A 24875-nucleotide genomic window follows, 5' to 3' on the forward strand; every position below is an offset into this window, starting at 1 on the left:
CATTCCCCAGAGGTGTGCTGTTAACCAGCCAAGGAGCAAGTATCTTCCATGATTTTTGGTCTTTCATTTCTCTCTCTGTACTTGTATGTATCATAAAATAAGACGTCTTGCTGCAACAGGCCATGAGAAAGATCTGCTGCAAATCCACGTCAAGCTGTGGTGATGGTGTGCATATGCAGTAGATATTTGGAGTCAATCTCTGCTACTTGAGCCCTTTTTGCCATGCAGCCCCCGATGTGATGATTGCACACCCTGCCAAACAATTCAATAAAAAACCTAACTTGAAAGGAGGCTGTGGCAGAGTTATGTTTTTGCTGTGCTCACGTGGTGATAAATTACAAAAGCTGCCGAGGCTTTCACACTCAACAGCAGATGAAGAGTTGCCTTGTATGGGCATTATTTGATGAGTTTTTACTTGGGAAATAATTATTGCCGAATGTGTCCTTGACAGTGAGCGCACACCATGAGCGTTCTCTACATAATATACATAAACATTAGATCTCTGCTAAGGATGCCTAAATACACGTATTTTTCACTCATTTTCCTTAGAGGAGTTCACTGCCAGTTTGACAAAGGGTGTTGGCTTTGATCTTGGCTCCAGGTCGGTGTTTGTGTGTTCATAACTGGTCTGTGCTCACATGGAGCTCTCCAGCCTTCGTCCCTTCCATTCCCCTGGCTGCAGCACCATGGTGTTTGAAAGCTGTTTGATGATGTCTTGCATCAGGGTCTGTCTGCATGGGATGAGTCCCGTGGATGGATCCTGAATGGATCAGCTCTGCTAGCAGATTTAACAGGCTAGACATGAGATTTCTCTCACACCGCGCCAGTGTTGTTTGGATGTGTTCTTAGGGATGCGGTTGTGCTAAGGACAAACCTCTGTGTGGGAAAACTGGGGCCCTCAGTGACTTTCCAGTGGCATCTCCTACTGTGGCATAAGAAAACTGCAAGAAAAGCAGCCCACAGACCTAAACTTTCTGGGTTTTAAATGCTGGGTAGCAGAGTGCATCCTCCTATGATTAGCACTGAGTAGCCAGAGCTCTTCAGCTCCAGACAGAGCTAATTCTTGATCGTGAGCCAAGACCACATAGTGCTGACATGACTGAGAAATATCTTCCATAATTAGATTGCTTGGTCATTCATTTTTGAATGTCTGAGTTACATTTTGGAGCATTATTTCTTAATGATCAACCAAATGGGATCTGTGCAAGCTTGATTTACTGTCAGTAGTGCTCTTGCTTGGCTTTGCACGTGTGTCCTGGGGAGGCACTGTCAAATCTGGGACAAAGGGGATTAGAGGAAATGATTTTGCTTTGTAACATTAGGTTGGATGGTAACTAGTTCAATAATGTTAATAGATTTGAAACGGATACCTGTATTTGAGAAATCCAGGGCCTTTTTTAAATAATAAATAAGTTGGAGAAGTTGTTAAAACCACTGTGTTAGGGATCACGGGGCATCTGTGGATAGCTTTAGAAGTGTCTGTGAAGTGTGACTAGGAAAAGAAATCCCACTATCAGTAGCTATCAATACCTTTGCTGCTATTCATGGTTTATGTTGTGTCAGAGTCCTTAGTCCTGTATTGGAATTGGAGCAGAGATTCAAGGTGAAATAAAGCAGTGATGCTTGGGCACTTTCTTATATTGATGCTTGCTGGTAAGGTGGGCTCAGAGAGGAGTTCCCAGGCTTGTTCTAGAATGGATTTCGTGGGTAGGATGTAAAAATCTGGGTGCACCCCTACTTTTTTTAAATTACTTAAGAAGCTACCTGGAGCTGCCTCTCTTGGAGCCGTGTATTTGCTGCTGGAGGTACTCATCTGAGATAGAAAGAAGTAGTATGGGAAAAAATGTTAGATCTTTAAGAAGTCAGTGACATCTTTCTGTGTTTTCCAAAAGCTGTTTTTAAGCAGTGCTGCTTCCCGTAGCAGACTTTGAGCTTTCCATAATTGAAGAGCAGTGGATGGTCTTGTGCAATAAATTAGCTGTGTCAGAATTATCTACTGGTCAAGGTCTCTCTGGTAAGGCCACAGAAAACAAACCCTGTAGTGCAACAGGGAAATAGATTTTAGGAGGAGAGGTTCTTATAGAGAGAGAGAGATAAAAGTATTTGTGTCGCTTTTTAAGATGGCCCTGCAGTGTCTGTAAGGAGAGACACTGACCTTTCTGGCTAGGAAATCATGCACAGTGATACAAAGGTTCACTACCTGGGCAAAAGGCATTCTTAAGAAATCTTGTACAAGGCAGGCAGAGCATCGACCTGTTGTGTTAACCATGGGCAGGCTTTGAAACTGTCTAAACCTTGCTTTTGTTTCTCTAAACCCAGATTTGAAGCTCTAGCAGGTAGGATGGATGGCTCTTCCTTAAATGTGTGGTGCACTGCCTGTCAGGAAGTGTTATTTTCTGCATAGGGGCTGACAAGTCCTTTGTAGCTCTGACAGTGAGTCTCTGAACCTCCACAGTGGTTGAAGGTCCTTGGTGACTTCCAGGGTGGGAGCAGGCAGGGAAGAGCTTTCCCTTCTCCATCTGTTTCCTCAGAATGAAGGATAAGGTCTGGCAGCAGGGTGTGAAATGGGAGAGAAGGCAGCAGCTTACATGTTGGCTGTGTCTTTTAAAATACTATCTTACTTGGAAACATGAGTTTCTCATCCTGACTGCTTGTTTTGATCATATCTTCTGTGTTGACAGAGATTTGCACAATTTGCCCAAGTTTGAACCATTTCAGCATCAGCCCACCTGCTTTGTGTTGGTGCTGCATTGTGTGGCCTGTCAGAGGGCTAGAGCTGAGGACTGCTGTGCCAAGGGTTTATCTTGGCCCACAAAACTTGACAGTGGCATTTTATGGGTGGTGCTGGAAGGGGACAGCCTCATCCCACACTGCTGCAAGGCCTCAAAAGCAAATTATATGGGTCCAGATCCTATGTCCAGATTGTCTGAGAGATTTTGAAATGGAGCTGTTGCAGACACTGAAACACTTGGTGATGATCCCTCTGACCAAGTCAGCCGGATGAGTGATGACCAGATGACTCCTAGGAAAGAATTATCTTAAGGAAAAAAAATCTGTTTGAAGTCTCCAAAAACAAACCCCCTATTTCCTCCAGGATGATGATAGAAAACTGCAGAATTAGGAATGAGGAAATATGAAGCATTTTCATGAGCCATTGCATAAAACAAGTATAATTTAGTGTCAGTGACAACTGTGCTTCTGAGAGAGACTACTTCTCTGATAATTGGACTGGGGAGGGGTGAAGAAGAAAGCACTTATCTGTACAAAAAGGGCCGTTGGCACTGATGTTGTAAATTAACTAAATGAACTGTGGAAGTATTCAAAATACTCAGTAAAAACTTCATGCAAGTTGCCATATACAATATATCTATATACAGGTCAATTTTCTGGTTCTTCAAATTATACTGTACAGAATGAGTATCTCTTTATTCTGTTTATTAACTGAATAAGTGAGAGGACACTTTTTAATGCTCTTTCAGAAACACAAGGTTTGTACAAGTGTTGCTATAAGGTTTCTCTAAGTAATCAGGTTTTGATGTGCTTGGCCCAGCACTGGCAGCGGGGGGATCTCCTGTGAAGTAAATGGTGCTGCAAATTTTCACACACCCTGCCTCATGAGACCTCTTTTCTCTGGCATAGAGAGCCCTTTTAACTTGGGATTTTTTCTTCTCTGCTTTTCAGGTGACCACTTGAAAGTCTGCTCACAAGGCTACACATGCTGCTCCCAAGAAATGGAGGAGAAGTACAGTCAGCAGAGTAAACACGACTTCAGAAACGCCGTCATAGAGCTTAGCAATCACCTACAAAACATGTTTAGTTCCCGATACAAGAAGTTTGATGGTAAGTGCAGAGACCTTGAACTTGCTCTCCTTGGGATAAAAATGTGAAAAATCTCCATCCTGTTGTTTCTGTACAGTTTTTCTGCTCTGTCTCCCCCTTTGCTGGGAAAGTTCATGACTCGGCTCAGAGGGCAGAGCATGCCTTGTTTTGCAATCCTGTGAGAGAGAAGTATTTGCTGATTATGGCTGCTTGTTTCCCAAAGAGAGAGATCTTTCTGATTAATCTTTTGAAAAGCCATTTTGCTCTAATGTAAGTTGGTTTTGTTGGTACATCCCCGCTTTGCATGTAATTGTAACGTGCACGTCTTGCAGCCCCGATCCACAACAATGCTGCTCTTTCCCAGCACGTTGTGAGCCCACAGGATTTGTATCCATCTCACTTTTAGCCTTTGGGGCTAAGCAGAGCAGCAGATAAACACCGTGGTTTTGTGTGGAGGCTGAGGGTTCAAGTGTGATGCAGGGTCAGAACCATAATGAACAAGTCTCGGCTGCGTTCCCATCGCTGGAGTGATGCTAACTGCTGACAGATAAGCAAATGACTGGTCTCGGTATTGCCCTTGGGTCCACTTGGGTCCTGTCAGACTGGCTCTCCATAGGGCATGCCTGGCTCATGGGAGCTGCAGGAGAAGCTCCCTTTGGAGATAGCTGGCACACAGCCAGCACTGCCCACCTTGTGGCCAGGTGCTTTTCCCTTGAGAGCACCTCTGCAAACAGCTGCAGTCGATGCCTGGACACTGGGCACAGCACCTGGCTGAGGTCCCAGGGCATTTCTTAGTTTGCTTCTGAGCTCTTGGTTGGTTCCTGTGGGGCTTTGTAGGTGCCTCAGTGCTCCTGCAAAGGAGCCTCCTCCTACACTGCAGCCCCCTGTTGCCTGAGCATCTGGGGAGGAGGATCAGGATGTCAGGCTGCTTGGCTTGTCCTTGTTGGCTGGGGAAGGGAGGTGACAGCTAGCTGCATATAGAACTGACAACTCAAGTGGACTGGGTTGCCCATGTTGTTCTGCTTGTACATCACCATCACACTCTGTGGTAAAGGAGAGTTCCCCTATGCAGATCCTCTGGACATTTTTTCCCTTGTTTGGTCATTGGTTCCATGTGAGTTTTCTATGAATATCTCAAAGTCTATGCCTTGAACCTCCCAGCAACCTCCTCTGCACTACTACAGGAGGTAGCAGCCTCTTACTTTCAAAAGGGGTTGGCACTAGGGTGAGAGAAAAAATCCCTGGGTATGAAATTGCAGTGAGTCAAAGTAGAATTATGCAATCATCTTGATAGCATCTAAATCTGCTGGCTAAATATTTCCCTCTTAACCTCTGTTGTCTCTACCTGCTGCTACACCAAAGGGGTGATAGAGGAGAACCAAAGTGTCTAGACTTGCAAGCTTATTAAATGCAGAACAAGACACTTAATGAAATCCAGCCCATAGATAAGCCTGTTCAAAGAGACCAGAGGAGCAGCATCTGCTTCACCTTAAATGAACGACGAGGCTTTTTGAAATGCTGCATTGGAAACAAAGAGCATGCACGGGTCACTGCATTAGCATCCCTGACGTGGAGCAGACATCCTGAGAGGTGCATCTGCCCCGTTGTGGGGGGAGGGATGGCTACAGGGGGACATTAAGCCAAGCTGAGATGGATGCCTGTCAAAGCATAAGGCTTCAAAATAGTTGAGCTTTGGAAGGGAGCCTGCACAAGCTATTCTGTCTGTGCTCTGTGGTTCTCCTGTCAGTCCCTCAGAGCATTCCGTGCTGGTCTCACTCTCACTTTAGCCTGGGAAGTCCTTGACTGGCAGATCTGGAAGGGGATGGTGTTATTCAGCTGTTCCTGAAATCTGGGTTTGGTGTGCCTGGCCTGTCCCTCAAGGGTGTGTCTCTGCTTCATCTGAAACTAATGAAGGAGAATTGGCAACCTCCTCAGCCTGTCCCAAAGCCTAATGAGTCTGTCTTTGAGTGCTAATATCAGAAGTAAATCTTCATTTGCTGCAGACAAAGCTGATTTAGGGATTTTTTTAATCTTACCTGGGGTGGAAGTAGAGATGAACTGATTACCACCCTCCATCATTTACCTCTTGGGAGGCTTTTAATCATGAGTGCCTCTCTCCCTCCAGCCCAGTCACCTGGAAGCTGAAGGCACACCTTCCTCCTGGTTGCTGAAGCAGGTTGAGGAGTCTCCTCACTGAGGTCCTTAGGCTCTTCTGTAAAAATGTTGGAGTTCCATGCCCTAGACTGCTGTGTTTTGTTTATTTAAGAGCCTACTGTTGAATGTTTGGCTGCTTGTGGGATGGCATTTCCTTCCTTTGGTGATGGTGCTTGGTCATCAGATCAGCTGTGGTCAGTTGTGTCTTGCACATTTGAGTTCCTCTTGCCGAGCATGATTCATCCCACACTTTTTGATCTAATGTACCCAAACTACGGAAGGAGAGGCAATCAAGACCTGTATATTTGTCCTGATCCTTAGGGATGAGACTGGAAAAGGACACAATCCCTTCCAGGGTTGCTCTTCTGCATGGACCCAAGCTCTGATTTTACTATTTGCAGCTCTTCAGGGCTTCTTTATCACTTGTAGCAAAATCCATTCAAATGGAAGTAAAACTGGCAAAAATTAGCTGTAACCTTCCTTAGTTTTACATGAAATCCTTTGTGCTACAGCTGAGCAGAGTGACTGAGTAGGCAGCAAGAGTTATTACAGAGACCAAATTCACTTCAAGTGGAGTGGACACTTCTCTTGCGGGGTGACACATCCCCAGGCTGCGATCGGCCGCTCCAGGGTGCAGCCCAAACAGCAAACCCTGTCCTCCAGCCCTTTGGAAATCTTTGTTGTGGGTTCTCTGGCTGCTGATCTCCCAGCCTTGACATGCAGGTCTGGGAGGAGAGGCAAACCTGTCCTGCCTCCGTTATGTGCTTGACCTTTGCAGCAGTTGCTGCTGCAGAAGGACAGTCCAAGTGGCGGCACATCCTTTGGATGGAGGCTGGGATGCCCTGTGGCTTCTGGAGTGTTTGCTTCAGCTGTTGCTGGAGCACTGTGTGCTCTTGGAACTGTTGCCAGAATTGCTCTGATCTGACACCAAAGCCGTACAGAAATGGATTATCTCCTCTTTAATCAGGAGCATGGAACAATCTGCTGATTACCCACCCCCAAAGGGCTGACCAGGAGTCATTTCAGCTCCCAGTGCATAATGTGACGGCATCAGATCTTCCTGTGCGTATTTGGTTTGCAGGCACTGGGAGAACTTGTGAGCTCAGGAGTCCCATATCTTACATATCCTGTCTAAATATTTGCTTACAGTACAGGTATGTATGCCTCTGGAGGTCTCTCCTGTTGTAATTTAAACCACTAGCGTGATGCCAGCGTATAGCAGTATAAAGATATATTTTCAGCAGCAAGGGAAATGCTTTTTTGTTAAAAAATACTTTGTGAGTTGTTGGATTCACCTTTGCTAAATTATTTTAGAGGTGAAGATTTGCTGGTTAATCTCAGATATGTTTATGAGCTTCCCTGAGAAATTAGTGGGTAAAATTTTCTGGCCATGTTAGTGTCTCTTTCTGTGACATCCGTGAGAAAGCTGTAACTGACTGTGGTGCCATAGAAGCAGCTATAGCAGTCAGGGATTTAAACACCCCCTCCCTTTTTTAAAATAAAATCTCCTGTGCCTTGTCTTATCTTCACAATTAGTGCCCTCCCCTTCACTCTCTTGGGGATTTAATAACATTATTAGAATTAATGGTGACACTAAGACTGCATAAATGCTCAGTTCCATGTATTAAATTCGAACCTTCACCTCTTTTGCCCTTTGAGGCTGAAGTTTTCCACGCCAGGGTCTGTGCTAGCCAACAGTGCTTTGGGGAAACTGCTCAGCTGTTTTGAGGAATTGGAGCCAGGACAGGACATAGCCCATAACTCTTCTGCAGTGTTTCCGCTGTTCCATTGCTTCCTAGATAAGATGTTCTTACTTTTCACTTTTTAAAGACACATCCTGAATCTCTTGGAAGATGTAACTGTTGTGCCAAGCCCTTTCCTGGGGGGAAAAAACAGAGGGACTGCTGAGTCCCACAAGATCCTTGTTTCTCCTGCCCCTGTATTTCACAAGCACTTCAGCAGCTGCACTTAAACCGAGTTGTGTCTCTTTCTTTTGTGCACTCCAGACTTAGGCAAGGCAGCAAACTTCTGCAGCCCTCATTGTACAGGAGGGAAGTGTGTGAGGGGTCTGTCTCTGGGCAGGGCTGGCAGTAGGTTTGGTGTTCCCAATGCCCAGATGACAGAAGGAGGTGTATCAAATGGTACAGCCCACGCCAGCATCTGGGAAGTGATTAAATGCTAAGAGTTCAATTTCTCATCCAACCTCTCTGGATTTTCCATTAGCATTTAAGATAAAACAAATACAGAAGTGTAAAAGGAAACCCTTTAGGGACAATAACTGGAAAGAAACCAAATTCAAGAAGAAAGAGCTGGCCAGGGGTCCCCAAGTCCATGGTGCACACAACCCCTCTGCTCTACAGGGAGAAGGCAGAGGGGCTGGAGAGGGATTCCTGTTTGTGAGCTCCTGTTTGTATTGGGTAGGGTAGCTACAGGTACAAAGTGTGATCATTATGAGTATCTTTGAAGCATCCCAGGGTGCCCTTGACCCAAGTGTGAGCCCTGTGTAACTCCTGGGTACATGATTTTCTTTCAATAACTGGCATGTGGCTGCATCCAAGAGACTGGTCAGAAGAACATTGGCCAAATAGCTTCCAAGCTCTGCTGAAACTGGAGGAAAAAGCCTGTAATTAATTTCAGAATTTAGTTTTCGTTGTTCAGATAACCCTTTGCTTCCAGCTGCTATCTCCAGGTACTAGTTATTAGGGAGGTGTGCTGGTGCAGTGGGATGCATAGCTGGGATGTATTAATAACTGGGAAGGACACAGAGGGGACAAGAGAAAGCTTTTGGTGGTCTCCTTTCTGCTGCTTCAGGCAGTGTGGAGGCAAACAGTGAAAGATGAGCCCCACAGGTGCCCAGCCTGCTGCTCCTATAGTTAGAATTTGGCAGCCCATCGGGGTGCTCTGCCTTACCAAAATAACTGCCCTTTGGGGACCTTCATCTCACACTAACTCTTTTACTGGAAACTGCCTGTGGGAGCAGAGACCTGGGCCCTCGTCCTGCTCCTTTGGCAGGGTCCCTCCATGTCTGTGGCACCCAGGACCATGGGGTCAGTGCTGGCTGCCAGCACATTCATATCTGCAGGAGGCAGCTCCAGGTGTGTTGGCACAGCTGGAGCACTGAGTGGTGGATGTCTGCTGTGCCAGAGCTGCATGGAGTTTGAGCTTCTGAATAAACCTGTGTGGTGGGAAGAGCTGTCCCCTTGCCACCCACCTTCAGGTGAGTGCACTGATGACCATGGCATTGTTAAGGCACAGATAATAGGGTGGTTTGGTCTCCGCTGCCACTCACAGTGAGGTGAAGGTGCAGCCTTGTTCTGCACTTCCCAGAAATGGATGGCAGCAAACCTCACACTAGTCAGGGCAGAAAATGCTGGGAAGATTTACCTCAAAGAAGCTGTTGTGGAGAGACAATCCTTTGGACTTGGTTTCAGATTGCTGCTTCCCGAGGATAGGGAGGGAGTCACTGAGGAGAAGCTGGAGGGGGCAACCACCAACACACTTCCTTTAGAAAATCCCACTTGTGGGCTTTTTGTTTGTGCTTTTCCACTCAGTGCAACAGCAGTGAAACAAATTGTCTGCTGTCTGTGCCTTGGAAGTTTGTTTATCCTTTGTTTTTGTTCAACTGGCTCCTCTCCATCTGGAGGTTTTCAAGGAGGTACATACACCACCATGATTTTTAGTCTTGTTCATTGAGAAGGGTGGTGCTTGTCTGACAGTGGTGAGAACCAGACCTCTCTTTTGGGAGGCTTGGAAAGATCCTAAGGTCAAGTTCAAGTTACCACAGAAGTAGGAAATCTGGTGGGGTGAAGGGGGTTCCTGCCCTGTTGGTTAGGAGAGGAAAAAAATTATACTACATCTTTTAACTTAGCAAAAACTTCAGCAAGGGGCAAAAGCAGTTAGTATATGGGCTTGGGGGGGGATGAAACACTCTGAGATCTCAGGTCAAAGCAGTTGTGCTCTTAAGGTCACAGGTAAACTGCTCTCATCCCTTTGGCTTTTTTTTCCCAAAAGCAAAGATGCAGGCAACAGGCTTTGTACATGGCTACAGGAAACGTGCCTGGTGCTCTCTGGTTACTAATTGCTGTCAACCAGTCAATGAGCTATTGTTTGTCTGTTTAAAATTAACTCTCTCTTCCTCCTTCCTGCACAAAGCAGCCACCAAGCCTGTGTGCATAGCCCTGGTAGCTGCTCCCCTGGATGCCCATTTTGGTGGTGGTGGTTTGGCTTGGGGGTGTGATTACCCACTGGTGCAGGGCTGGAGCTATTTTATTAGTGTTTAATCTACTGTAGTGTCTTAGTGTCCAGCCACTCACATGCTGGCTGAACAAATAAGAGGCAGCCCCAGCTGGAAGAGCTCTCTGTGCAAGTGTAATGAGATGAGGGTAACTGAGGTAATGGGAGCAAGAAAGACATCCCCACTGTTCAGTAGTGCAGGCCCTCCACATGCTGACAGCAGTAGGAAGGGAGGCTTGGGAAAGCATGTACCTGTGAAATACCTTAGTGAGTGTCCCAGAAAGTTCCTTTGCATTGGGAGGGTGTGAGAGGCAGCCTGAAGGAGCTCAGTTGCAGGTGAAGTTTGGGCTGGGATCTTGGTGTATTGGTACCAAATGGATGTGGGGCAGAGGCTGAAGCACCTGAGACATCACAGGTGTGGCTGAAGAGATTGAGGAATGGGTGCAGTGAAAATTAGGTGTGGGGGGAGTAGAGGGAAGAGCAAATAATGGAGGAAGAAGAAACAGCTGCAGAGGGGTGCCTTGAAGAAGAGTTGTTGGAAGGAGGGGGATGGAAATGCTGGGAACGATGGACCTGCTGCTTGGGGAGGAGAAAACATGAAAGCAGGGGGAGAAAACTCAGCATAGCTGACCAAAAATGGGATGTGTGAGCAGTGACAGTCCCTGGAACCAGGAATGAAGAGGCTACGAAGTCTGGGCTCATCCTGCATGGATGTGGCAGAGCAGGATGGACTAAGGAGGGACCCAAGGGCATTTCTCACTGTTTTCCTAGTTCATGGGATGACTGGTATGTACAGCAGGATGCAAGGTGCTGCTGTTTGTTTCTTGGATCACAGACAGCCATCTCCACACTGTCCTCCTTCATTGCTCCTTAATCTCTAGTAAACTCAGTGTCAGTGGGATGGTGCTACCCAGTGCTGTGTGTTGTCTTCTGCCCTGCTCTTCTGGGCTCCACTAGCACCATAGTGCTCCAGAAACCAGAACTTGGAGATACCTTGTTTTTTGGTTTTTTAACCTATAAGACTGTGACCTAGTTGTTTATGTTGTCTTGACTTTCACTAATCAAGCAAAGTTCAGGGAGATGTTGTTCCTCCCAGCTCTATGGTGTTCACGTGTTGTGGCTGTTGCTGTGACACTGGCAAGATTTAAGCCTGTACTTTTTCAAGCCCTATGAAAGAGTTCTTCCCATGTCAATAAGTGCTAACACATGTTTGAAAACAGGACAGATAAACAGCTTGTGGATCTGCCCTGCCCTTCTGAGTTCATATTCAATAAATGTGTTAACACTGTGTGTTCATCGGTTTCTCAACACTTCCGGAAAAAGGTTGTTAAGCTAAGATTTGTTTTTCCCTGGTGGAAATTACAAATGCTGTATATGCAATAAGGAAGTGAAGGCAAATTAGAAATAATGGAGCACATTCAGAAAAAAATAATTGCTTTTCTCCCTTTGGACTAGGTGGCATGGCTGTGGACGGCTTCAGCCTCCAGGTGAAGAGAGCTGAGAAACATTTGTCTCTTTTCTCCTAAATTCCATTTATCTGTCTGGATTGACTTTTGCTTTAGACAGTAGGAGCAGCTGCAGGGTGGAGTTTGCATCTGCACCTCTGGAAAACCCAGGGACGGAGCCAGCCTGTCCACAGCACAGCCCATGGGGCTGTGGCTTGGGCAGGAGCATTTGTCTGGGAATCCATCTTGCTGTTGTGGACATTTTATGAGTAAACCTTTTAAGGAGAAAATATAATTAATCTCTTTGTGGCAGTGTTCTCTTGTTCACACTAGAAAGCATAATTGTCTATACAGACAAGCAAATTAAAGGGTTTGCTAAGACAGACGGTCCTTAATTAATCATAATCTGGACAATATATTAAGAGTATGCTCAAAATGCTGGGTGGCAAATTATCTGAAACCAATTAATTGTGCCCATAAAAATTCAGCATGTTCCACATGCTTGCTTGAACCTGGTTTTATTTGTTTTTTAAGGTGGTTGAGTAATTGCACGTCTGCCTGGGATCTGTTTGTGTAGTTGATTTGCAAACCTCAAACAGAACAAGACCAATTGAAAACTCAGCTCTTAACTTAAGGAAACCTGGTGCATGGGAAATGCAGCATGTCTGGTGGCTTTTGGGAGCAGAAAGGCAGCCCTGGTGTCCTTTTGGAAGGGCCCCAGCACACCTGAACATGGCCAACAGATGGGTGTCTGTAGCAAGCACATTGGCTCAACAGCCTTGCTGAACTCTTGGATAAGACTTAACCTTTTTTTTGCACTGAAGGTAAGGTTTCCTTTGTTCTATAGAACGTGGAGGTTTTAGGTGCTGAGCCCTGACTCACTGATGGTTTGACTCTTTGCAGTGGCTACAAGAGCACAAAGTGTGGTGCTGAGGAGCACTGTGCCTCTGTGTGTGAAAGTATTCCCTGAAAGAAATGTGTTTTGCTCCTGAAGATAAAGAAATTGAAAGCACAGCTTTGCACTCCTGCTGTGGTCAGCTCTGGATTCAGCCCTGAGGACTCTGCCTGGGGCAGGGCTGGGGAGGCTGAGGACACCAGGGCTGGGGTCCTGACACAGGGCAGCTGGTGGCAGGAGGCAGCTCAGACCAGGCAGTTTTTTCTGCTTTTTGCTTTGTTGCCAGCACATGTATGGAAGTGCCAAACCTGTCTGTGGGTGAAGGGGAATGTGCCCCTTTGATGTGTTCATCTCATTTCCAGGAGCTGCCTTTGATTTAGGTAGGACTGTGCCCTGCAGCAGTGGATCTCCTCAGCAAAAGCCCTCTTGTATGAAAATACCACTCTTGAAATATCTGAAATGTTAGCACAAGGAATAGGAAAACACTGCATCCCTTCTTACTTTTTAAAAAAACCAAAACAAACAAACAAAACATTTTCAGAGGACACCTACTAATCCAAGATGAAAAATATATTGGGTCTGAAAGTAAGAATAAGTAGATGTGTTGTCTGGAGGTGGGATTTACTCTGTCTTACAGTGGGTGGAGTGTGTTTCTTCAATTAGCTCATGTATGTGCAATTTGGAAGAAAGATTGTTTTGAATTATTCTGGCAGTGGAATCTGATGTCATGTGGAAGCACCTTGGGGAGATGCAGTGCTCTCCTGCACTGGGTTACTGGCAGGGCTGGTCTGCCCTCAAGCTGCAAAGAGGTAATACATCTTATTATCTGAAAAAAAGGAAATTGCCAAGTAACTATGGTTATGTTTCTCAATGTGCTCTTTTAAAGAAGGATTTGTTCAAAAGCAGAGACTTTTTTTCCCTGGGATTTTTATTGCAGAGATGGCACATATGTCACATCCTGACTTTCTTACCATTTCCTGACAACTCTAGGCTTTCACCAAGTGATGGGCATTGAAATTCTACCCTGAAATTTAAAAATGTTAAAAGCATAAACAGAACCCAGAGTTGTAGATTGCCTGAGTGCAGATTACTGCCTTTTCTGCCCCTTAAAGTTAATTGCATTGGAAATGTCATCTTCCTTTGAGCATCAAAGCTTGTAGCAAGGAGAGGATTCATTCTGTGATACAGACAAATTTTAAAATTGTTTCTTGACATTAAGAAAGGTTTTGTGGCTCTGGTCCCACAGCACTGGTTCCCTCAGCCTGGAGCTCATCCTCCTGAGCATCACCTTGAGTGAGAAGGTGACTTTGCATCAGCAGGACTTGGCTGAGGTGTGTTGAAGCATGGCCTTGCTCCTTGGTTAGGTTGGACCAGAGCTGGCTGTGCCATGGTATCCCAAAGCCTTGTCTGTGGTTCATCCTGTCTGTGCAAGCCAGCCCTCTCTGCAGGCTCTGCTCTTAGTCAGGAGAGCCAGGGAAGCCTTGGAGCCGCATGCTGCTCTGGCAGGTCAGTTTGTGAAGCCCTTCCCAACCGTGTGTGTGCCTGTTGGTCTACAAGAGGGGCCAGCCCTTGCCCAGGGAGTTTAAACAAGATAACTGGGGGGAAGAGAGAGCCTGCCATCCCTCCAGATAGCAGTGTCTGAGGGAGCACTGGCCAAGTATGATTTGTCGTCTGTGAAAAATGTTTGCGTTTGACAGCTTTTCAGGGGAAGCCTGTCAGAGTGATAATTTAATGAGTACAGATTGCTTGCAACACAGCTGTAAAACGTGCTTTTACAGTGCTGTAAAATAAGCAACCGAGGCCTTTGTGTGTTTGCTTTGTTTGAGAACAAGTCAACTTCTAATACAAATGAAAGGTGGTCATTTATTTTACCCAGCAAACAGTCAAGACGCGAGAGAGGAACCTGCCATTTTTCTTCCTGTGGTGGCAAGGTTAATGCTGGGTTATGTTGGTGTTTGCTAATCAGCTCATTTCTGTGAAGGGGAGAATTAGTATCTAATTAGATATAGCGAGTTACTAGTCAGATTAGCATTTAACTCATAAAAAGGAATTTTTTTCTTTTCCTTGCAGGCATCTATGCCCATAGTTTGCACGGAGAAAAGATTAATGTTCCTTGTGGCGCCCAAGCTGATTTCTTGATGTGGAGATAGAAACTGAGGATGCAGATTTACACTGTGCCAATAGCTGCACTACTATAGGTATAATTTAATTGCTGCTGCTGACCAGATTAGGAGTGCTGTGTATAGCATGGAGGAAGATGCCATGCACATCCCACTGCTGGGTCCATCCCTGCTTGCTGGTGTTGAGTGGCCCTTTATCCCCAGTGCCATGCTTGACATCACCCTTCCCCTCCATCCAACCCCAGCTCCACCCCAGGAGCCTTGAGGTGCCAGCAGTGGCACCCAGTGGCCAAGCCACAGGCACTGGTCACCAGGGCATCCTGTCTGGCATGTTCAAGGATACAGGCATGTGCTGGCAGGGTTGGGTGCTGACTCCAGGCTGCAGACACAGCCTCCTCTGCCCTCCTTCCCCTCTTCTTGGGGAAGCGGCGCTTGAGAAGGGCAGTTTTCTGTCCATGAAAATGGTGGTTGAAGCTTGAGCCAGAGACAGCAGCGCTGTGCATGCATGCTGCCTCCTTCAGCAGTGCTGCATTGGGCTTTTGGAAGTGTCTGGTTGTCGTGGGAAGTTTTTGTTTCCTTTATTTACCTTCCTTTTGGGCAAGGAAAAGCTGCTGGCTGGAAGGCTGCAGGTGTGCAGGTATTTGCTGCTAATTAGATTGCAGGATTTTCTTCATGATAATTAATGAACGTACCTGGTTCTAGCCCACATGAAAAATTGCTTAGAGATGAAGAGCTCTAAAGCCTGGATACAGTTTATTCAACTTCCACTTTGGAGTGTAACCAATAAAATTAGTTTGGTCAGGAGAATAAATTGGTTGTGGTAATATGGATGTATTACTTAAGATAACTTTCTTGGCTTAAAACATTGCTTTGGGTTCTTTAGACTGATGGTTGGAGCTATCTGGTAGATTTGCCATCAATATAATTTAAAAAATCTAATTATTTTTGAAGAGTTTGCTGATGCATCTATCAGGTTTTTGTGCCTGGTACAGAAGTATTTAAATAAACAACTTATTTGGTGTTACTAAAAGGTCTGAGCAAAGGAAGGAAGTGAGCCTTCAAAATGATTAAGTGAATTAGAAATTAATATACACCAAGCTAATCTCTATAGTATAAACTCAGCAGAAAAAAATCTTCCTGGAGAGGAAATGCCAGTCATGGGAACGAAAGTGGAGGTTCCTGCTGATATTGGACAGAGGACGTGTTGGGTGTTTGAAATCAATCTCCTCTTCCCTGGATCATTTCTCTTGTGCTCCTAAGAGGCTGCATTATATACAGCCATGTCAGGCATTGAACCCCATGACTTTGTTCATCAGGAACTCATGGAATGTTTCAGTTTTTCCAGAAAATGTTTTCTCTGTTAGGCTTTGTTTGTACTGGAGCACTTTGAAGACGAAAATCTGAACTTCAGCATACTTTTAATGTCTTTTAACAAGGTTTAAATTCACACTGGGCCAAAATATTCCCCCCCCTCCCTCTTATAACAACTTCTAGCTCTAAGCATTGCTCCTTTGAGGATTTAGAAAACCACAGAGGCATGTTTTATTAAAAAATATTTCTTGAATATGAGTCACAGAAAAGCAGAGGTCAGAATCCTCAGTTGCTGGTGGCATGCATAAAAATAATCTGCTTCCTCACCCTGCTGCTCCTGCTCCCTGGGGTGCTGGTGTTCCCTGCGGGGCTGGAGCAAACAGGCATGGGAGGCTTTGTCCCTGTGGCACCTACCTTGCTCTCCTTAGCTGCCCCCAAAGCCATAGAGCAGGGAGTTTTCTTCCAAAATGGCCTAAATTCTTTTGGCATGCTGGACCCCTCCCCTATATATTTATTTTTTTAATATTTTTTTTAAATTTATTTTATTTTATTAGAATCTCATCTATGCCAGATCTCCAAGGCAAAGGCTTTGTGGCAGGGTAGTTTGTGCTTAGACCCACATGTCAATCAAGGTTGTGGTGATGAATTCTTGGAGGATGTGTTCTTTAAACTGCTTCTGCAGTGGTATCAGCATCGGGTCAACCTGTTATCAGTGTTGGGGACACATGTGGCACTGCCAGGACATGGCAGCATCCACTCTAGGCTGTCCAGTGCTCCCAGAGAGTGAACCAAAGTGGGGATTTGCTTTTAGAAGATGATAAAGATCACAAACCCTATCTGTCCTTTGTCATTTGAAAAATCTCTTGGTATTGTGCCAAGTGTTTAGCCCTTAGATTTTAAGCAAATTCTGGTATATTTGTGGGGGTTTTTTCACTGCCACAAATATCTGAAGCCCCTTCTGCGATCAGGATCAGCTGGGTAAGTGGTCAGGCCTTGCCCTGAGAGATGAAGAACTTGCAGGATGGGAGAAAGAACCTGCAGGTAGATTTTTTAAAATTTGTTTTTAAATATATTAAGTTTTTTCATTTTTGAGTCTGGTTTACGATAATCTTGGAAAATGAATTTTCAAGAACTAGAAAGAAGGACTTATTTGTGCAAAACGTGTTTCACAAAACCACCTTTTTTTCTTTCCAATATGTTCTTTGAAATTACATCTTTTAAGATGCCTAAATGAAAACATCAGAAACTTTTGCACTTTTTTTGTCTTTTTTGCTGACTCTTAATCATGATATTCATATTTGTAGCAGGAGATATTTCACTTGTAAAAGTCTTCCAGTCTATAGAGAGTTTTGGGGATTGGCTTATGAAGAGTAATCAAAAATTTTGCGATACAGACGTGGTTTTGAGGTGTAGACAGGGCAGATTTCTGGGGAAGTCCTTTAATTTTCCATTTCAGTTTGATGATGGTCTCGTTGTGCTAATCCTTCAGGTAAGCAGCAGTTGTAGGAGTGTGTGAACACACAACAGGTATAGGTCCTTGGACACCTTGATACCCGCCTAACAGAGATGGCTCTTAAGGTACACGAATGTGCTGCTGGGTGAGGATGGGTGTGTGGAGGTTTATGTGTGACATGTGGGGTCACTCTTACGAGATCACCAAACCTTCCAGCCTCAGGGATGCTGTCCTGGTGGGAGGGAGGGGTGGTGGCAGATGAAGTGTGATGTGTCTGTGCCAGGCCACTGGCCAAGCCTCCTGACTCATGGTTGGGCTTTCAGTTTTGGTGGCCCTTGTTTTGTGGCTGTGTGGCAGCTCTTGTGGTCAGGGCATGGGGTTTTCACTGCCCGTGTTTACCATATCTCCTCTCCCTCTTTCCTAGAGTTCTTCAAAGAGCTCCTGGAGAATGCAGAGAAGTCTCTGAACGACATGTTTGTGCGGACCTACGGCCGGCTGTACATGCAGAACTCGGAGCTCTTCAAGGACCTCTTCGTGGAGCTCAAGCGCTACTACGTGGGCGGCAACGTCAACCTGGAGGAGATGCTCAACGAGTTCTGGGCGCGCCTGCTGGAGCGCATGTTCCGGCTGGTGAACCCCCAGTACCACTTCACGGACGAGTACCTGGAGTGTGTCAGCAAGTACACGGAGCAGCTGAAGCCCTTCGGGGACGTGCCGAGGAAGCTCAAGCTGCAGGTGACGCGCGCCTTCGTGGCCGCCCGCACCTTCGCGCAGGGCCTGGCCGTCGCCAGGGACGTCATCAGCAAAGTGTCCGCGGTGAGCTCTGGGCCCTGAGTGTTTGTCCCCGTGGGTGGTGTTACATTTTAGTTCAGCGGTATGCTCTGTCTGACCCCTTGAAAATGCACCGTTTGTTCCAAGCCTGTGATCCTCCCCTGAAGTATCATGTGTCTGGAATCCCATTGGCCTAAGTCTTATTCCGCACCCAGTTTGAATCTCCCTGTTAAGCTGTGGGGGGAGACTGCAGAGTTTTCTCTTGGCCCTTTTTTCTCCCTAGGCTCTCCCTGTCTCCCCCTCCCTTCCCCTTCCACCCTTCTCCCTCAGAAACCACGCTGCTCCCGGGGGTGGGACCCCCAATTAACCCTCATCTAATTAGCACCCTCAGAAGCCGTGTGGAGTCTCTTTGCCTGCGTGCTGCTACCAGGGAACACACAGCTAAGGGGGCCCCTGGAGACCCCCCCCCAAAACGAGCTGCTATACCATGTCCCTTGGAGCCATGCTGGGCAGCATCTCTCCCTGTTGTCCTGTCCCTAAAGGTGGTGGTGGTACTTGAGCACGGGTGGGACCCAGCCTCATCTCTGTAGGCTGTGCTGTTGCGTGGTAGAGTCACGTTCTGAAGGCACCACAGCCCAGTTCCCCAGGTGGATGCTTTCCTCCTGTCTAGGGAACAACAACAGCAGGAAATTAAATGCCTTCTGCAGTGGAAATAACCATGTTTGCTTGTGTAATGGGCATATCTTCTTCTTAATATTGCCTTTAAATTACAGTGAGTCAGGGATGCTACAAGCATCTATTATGGAGCAGCTGATGATTTTCTCCTTGCTCCAGGGCATGGGGAGAGGCAGTTCACATGAGCAAGCTGCACTTTTGTGACAACAGTAAGCTTGAGCCATCTGCACAGGACAGAAGCCACTTGTACTTGGTGCCACACATGCAGCACAAGTTAGACCTCAGACTTTTATAGTAAAGTCGCTTTTTGGGGGAATAAAAGAGCTGTGATGTGTTGTTACTGATATGTTTAGCTGCCTCTTCTTATAAATCACTTTGGATTTGTTTAAGTGGCGTGACTGTTTTTTTGACGTGAGATTTGTCTTTAATTTTAGTCTGGATTGTATCGTATAGGGAACAGTCAATAATCCCCTTGAAGTGATTATGTAAGATAACAAATATTAGTGATTTCCTTTTAACAAACTCAGCTCATTTCCTGTGGGCTGTGGAAGATTTATTGTAATCATTTAATTGGGCAGAGAGACGTTTACTTTCTCTCTACCTGGTTATGGAGTAATAAAATGTGAGGTTGAAAGAGCAGGCAGGAGTTTGAATCACCCCAAGTGCCAGAAAAAAAAAAAAGAATAGCTGTTCAGATACTATTAGAAGCAGAATGCAGTTCTGTAGGCAGCACAAACAGCATCTTTAAATGAGATAATAATTCAAATTTCTTTGACTTATGGGGATAATATTAAAATATTGTCTCTGAGGATAGAGGAAAAAAGAAGTCTGCTTCCATGTTAATTTTTCTTAAAGAGAAATGAGGCAAACAGCTGGCAATAGGCCAGAACATGTATGGAAGGGCAGAGAATAGTAGCAAGGAAGGAGCTGCTTAACTAAAATACCCAGATTCCAGGTGTGAGTTGCAAGTTAGCAATGACAGGTGTAGGTCCTTGGACACCTTGATACCCACCTAACAGAGATGACTCTTAAGGTACACGAATGTGCTGCTGGGTGAGGATGGGTGTGTGGAGGTTTATGTGTGACATGTGGGGTCACTCTTACAAGATCACCAAACCTTTCAGCCTCAGGGATGCTGTCCTGGTGGGAGGGAGGGGTGGTGGCAGATGAAGTGTGATGTGTCTGTGCCAGGCCACTGGCCAAGCCTGCTGACTCATGGTTGGGCTTTCAGTTTTGGTGGCCCTTGTTTTGTGGCTGTGTGGCAGCTCTTGTGGTCAGGGCATGGGGTTTTCACTGCTGTAGAGAGTGGATGAAATATTTGGGTGGTAGGTCTGGCCATTAAGCCCCTGTACAGTGCAATTACTTGATGGGCAGTAAACGTGCATGGGTGAGGGATTGTGTTTATGCTCCATCTGCTCAGAATTCATCAAAACGTCTCCAGACTTGACAGGGAACCACAAGGGCTGCAGTCCCTGCATCTGTTACGAATCAGTCGTGAACCCGAGGTGGCGTTGTGATTTCTGTTTCCCTTTTGAAGATCCTTGAGTGTAGAGTTGCCTTCAACCCTAGAATTAATTGCTTGAGTGTGCAAAGCTACCCAGAGTCCCATGCAGCTGCAAAAATAGCTCACGTGCTGTGGACAATCACAGTTGCTCTACTTTCCACTTCAGTTTCACAAGTTGCACTGGAAATCCTGCAATAGATTGACTTTTCCAAGCAGTAACAAAAGTCCCTGCTGTTGAATACCTATGCTTTAGCTGCAGTAATAGAAGGAATAATAATCTTTCCTGTAGTGTTTTAATCTCATTCAGTGGGAATCTGACATCATGTTTCTGCAAGACACAATGGGAAATCCTAGATGTGAATTTAAAAGCTGATGTTTTTATGCCTGCTGCTCTGTGGTTGTGTTTTGGGGCTTCCCACATTACATATAGATTAGCCTGGCTTTGCTGAGCTCTATGTAATGACTCCATTGACTTTTCTTCCTTATTATTTATACTCAGGAATTGGAGTGGAATAACTGCTTATACCAGGGATTAACTTGGGGGATAAATCATCTTCTTCTTTATGAAAAAATGTCCAAAGGAATCCAAATTAGTTTTACCTTTAATGTGCTTTGTGACAACTAGGTTAAAAATGTTTAATTGAAAATCTTCAGGAGGAGAAATACAAACTACTGCAAGGCCCAGCTGTGTACTTTCCTGGGATACTATCAGGAGAGCAAAGAGCACTCTGCAGTGCAATGGCCTTGATGGGTTTTTAATGATCCCAGGTATTTTTACATCTTCACTAGGGAGTTGCATTTAGAAGGATATTGTTCTTGTGTGAGTTTGGGAATAAAGGGGTAAAAGAAGAGAGAATATTGAAAAGCTGCAAGTATGCTTAATTTCTGAGCCAGAATGCTAGAAAATAACTGTAAATTCAGCCTTGAATGGATCAAAACCTGTACCTGTACTGTGCTGAAATACACAAGAGAGAAAAAGCTGAATGGTTTTGAGAGAAAGCACAGACTTTTTTCAAACTGTCTAAACCCCACAGTTTTGATGCTCAAGTCTTCACCTCTCAAATTCCCTTCTTTGGACCCAAAAAGTACAATATTTTCTAGACCTGTTCTGAACAGCTAATCTGTACAGGATGCTGTTTCTGTCTGTTAGAGATGTGCTCTGCCTCTGAGGTTGGCTACAAGGGGCTGGGGGCCTCCTGTGCTTCTCTCTGTCCTGTGCTGGTGCTGGGTGCTTTCTCCCTGACCTTCCTGCCCCTGCCTTCTGGAGATGGAAATCTGCCTGTCCCCTAATCACTCTCCTGCTACTTACCCTGGACAAGCACTGAAGTCAGCCAGGTTAAATTGATGCCAGCAGTGACATTTCCTGCCCTGGCCGGGGCTGGAAAAAAGGAGTAAGTACAAGGCAGAGCCATGAGTGACTGAAAAAGGATGAGAACCTGCAACTGGGCAGTTCTCAGGCTGCTGAGATGCTCCCATAGTTGCATGCCATTAAACCCACAGCCTGGTCAAGGATCATGGCACCTTTGAGGGCAAAGTGCACTGGGGCTTGTAGGGTACAGGTCAGCTACAGGTATGGAGTGAAGGTCCTTGTTTGCGAGGGGAGAAGTGGAATCAAGGGCTAGGCTCCCTGACAGCATTTTGTAGGGTCAGGAAGAGCTGGGAGGGGAGGTCTGGCTGGAGGTCAGCAGCCAAGGCACTTGAAGGCTGAAGCATGCAGCCACCCAGCATTGAACTCCTGTGTCTGTGTCACCATCTCTCTGCAGACCAGGATGCGTGGATGTGACATTCTGCACTTGGCAGTGGTGGTGAGAGTTTTCTGGAACCCCCCAGGAAATTTATCCTGATAAGCTGTTGTTTTGGGATTCTTTTACCACTTTTCCCTCTTGTATCCTATAGTTTGAGGCAGAACTGCTGGGAGCTCAGGAGGCTTTCAAATCACCTCCTCAACAAGCATTTGTGTGCTGAAAGCCACATGAGACAAAACTGCCACCAAAGCATCTGGGCTGCTGGAAAGGGTATTCCAGCCTATCCTTGGGAGCCCTGGGAAAGGCAGCAGCTTGAATGTTGTATGCAAGAAGTGGTGTTTAGTTTGGAAGCACAGTTATGAGCCATGTGAAATAATGCAGTTTCATGTGAGGATTACACCTACTTCCTCCTCTAGTGACATTAGCAACCAGGAGGAGGCTGCTGGAGATGTCCCAGTGGGGGGAAAAGGTCAACTTTCTTTGTATTGGCATTTCTGCCCTAATGAAGTATAATGGTAGCAGCCAAGGAGGGAATTTTCTTCAAGCTTTTAATGAAGAGAATTGCAGAGGGGGACAGGTGATTGCCTTCCCACAGGTGCTCCAAAGCTGGAGTGGGAGCCCAGTGGTTTTTTACTCTTATCTTGAATGGGGCACCTGTGGACCCAAGTTGAACTGTTGGTTGACCTGCTGGTCTGCATGAGCAAACTGAACTGTGGCTTGTGTCATTTTTGGCATGGATGTTGAATATGGACCAGCCCTTGGCTTAGGAGAAGCAGTGATGAAAATAATAAAACAACGAATGGATAAGAATTAAGGCCTGTGTCATCACAAATAGTAGGGCACCGAGATCTGGTTTTGGTAAAAGTTGTACCCCTAGTAATTACCAGTGAGGATCTAAAAGTTTAGTCAGAGATCCGACCTCCCTCTGTGCAGATTTTGCCCTTGGTTTGACTTTAGGGGAATGTGACTGTAATCCTCTTTCAGAAAGAATTTCATGGTCCTATATGCAAAGGCTGCAATATCTTGCTCGGGCAAGAGCCAGCCTTGCCAGGGAAGTGACAGAAATGGAATATGCTGTTTGCATGCATTGGGAAGGGACAGGAGGGCAGCACTTCTGCTATGTGGGTAACTAAGAAACAGCCAGAGGAGCTATTGAGCCCTTTTAGTGTGTAGCAGAAGGACCTCCAAAGGGGCAGTGCTCTCCAGGCAGCAGGTTGCAAGCTCTGAGGCCAGACCAAGGGGCTGCCATGCTCAAGGACATTTCCTTCCACATAGCAGGGGCAAACATCAATGCAGAAAACAATACCAAGCACTTCTCCACATCAAAGATGACCCTGAGAAGACCTGCCAAGAATGTGACTGCATCTGCCTCAGTTCCAGCCATCTGAGGGCCTGTGCTAGGCCTTCAAAGCACGCTGGAGCAGCAGTCAGCTCAGATTTAGGGCTGGGAGTGCCTGGGTAGGACTGTGGATTTGGAGTAGATGGTGTCATGCAGGAGTACTTCAGTCCACTGGCATGGTTTTGGCTTTTTCTTCCTCTGCCCTGCACTGTGGTTCTGCTGCTATTTTTGAAAACAATGTGAAGGATAATTAAGAATGGTTTTGGTTGTAGATGCCCAGATAAATATCCCTGCTGCTTTACTCATTAAAGCAAATGGAACGCTCCTCATGATCCGTGGTGTGTGGGGTAGGGAGAGGCTTGTTCCTACACAGAGCAACCATGATGTAAAGGCCCTTTGGTCCCAAGGGCACCATTGGCAGGAGATGCAGAGCCTGGCATTGCTGTGTAAATGTTCAGAGGGAGAGGCATCCACCTGGCTGGCACCCTGAGGTCCCCTGTGCCCCTTGTGGGTTGGGGTTGCTGCTGGGGAAGACAAGCATGTGAATGTTAAGACAGCAGCTCGAGTGCCTGGTGCTGTGACTCTCAGCAGCTCTGCTTTTCCTCTTGGCACTGTCACTTCTGGAGTGGGGGGAGTACACTGGAAGTAGGGAACTGAGCAGAAATGCACTCTTGAACTTTTCCTCACACGAGATAACGCCACAGCAGACATTGCCATGGGTGGCAAGTGTTGAGACACAAAGTCATGCAGTTCCCAAGATCACTCCTAAATGTATTCCCTTACGCAGGACCTCAGGGGCCTAAATCTGTGGTTGAACCAGATGCTGTCTAAATTATTAATGTTCTAGCACCAGGCCAGCAAAATTGGTTAAACGCGGAGTTAATTCCAAAACACTTTCATTGGAATATTTGGGGTGGGGAAGCAAACCAGGAGCCTCCCAAGTGATCTTCTGCCTTGCAGGGAGCTGAACGTCAGCACCAGCATGTGCCAAGATGATGTTCTTGCACAACACTGAGAGAAGGAAAAAATGATGCAAGTAGGGTTGTGTTGGTCCCAAAAATCGATGACAACTCACTTGTCTAAGATGACTGCTCACCTAGAGCATCTCAGAGGCAGCTTCAGAGCATGTTTTTGAGATCATCTTTCCGTGTCACTTGGAGGTTACTCTTTCAGTCTTTTAGCCAGTATTGCTGTCATTCCTGGTTTGTTTTTTTTTTTTTTTGGCAAATAAAACACAGTATAAAAAAAAGTAATTTCATCACATTTATTTTCAAATTTTTGGTTTTTTTTGTTTTCTGGCAGCTGTGCTGCTGGCATGGCAACGCTGTTGTTGTGCAAGCATGCAAAATAAGAAAGCCTGAGTTATCAGTGTTATTATAAATAGTTATTAAAGCTGACAGGATTTTAAATG

At 45.9% G+C, this 24875-nt stretch overlaps 1 protein-coding gene across 1 annotated transcript in view; it reads left to right on the plus strand.

Moving 5' to 3' along the window:
* The window catches only part of GPC4 (glypican 4), a 68024-nt gene that overhangs the window by 26696 nt on the left and 16453 nt on the right, over positions 1-24875 (plus strand). Inside the window, exons 2-3 of the mRNA XM_050974605.1 lie at positions 3682-3840; positions 17855-18246. Of these exons, the coding sequence (XP_050830562.1) occupies positions 3682-3840; positions 17855-18246 (551 nt within the window). The remainder of the gene's footprint in view (positions 1-3681; positions 3841-17854; positions 18247-24875) is intronic.

Source organism: Serinus canaria, chromosome 4A, assembly GCF_022539315.1.
Source record: "Serinus canaria isolate serCan28SL12 chromosome 4A, serCan2020, whole genome shotgun sequence".
In the NCBI taxonomy this organism is placed as follows: Eukaryota; Metazoa; Chordata; class Aves; order Passeriformes; family Fringillidae; genus Serinus; species Serinus canaria.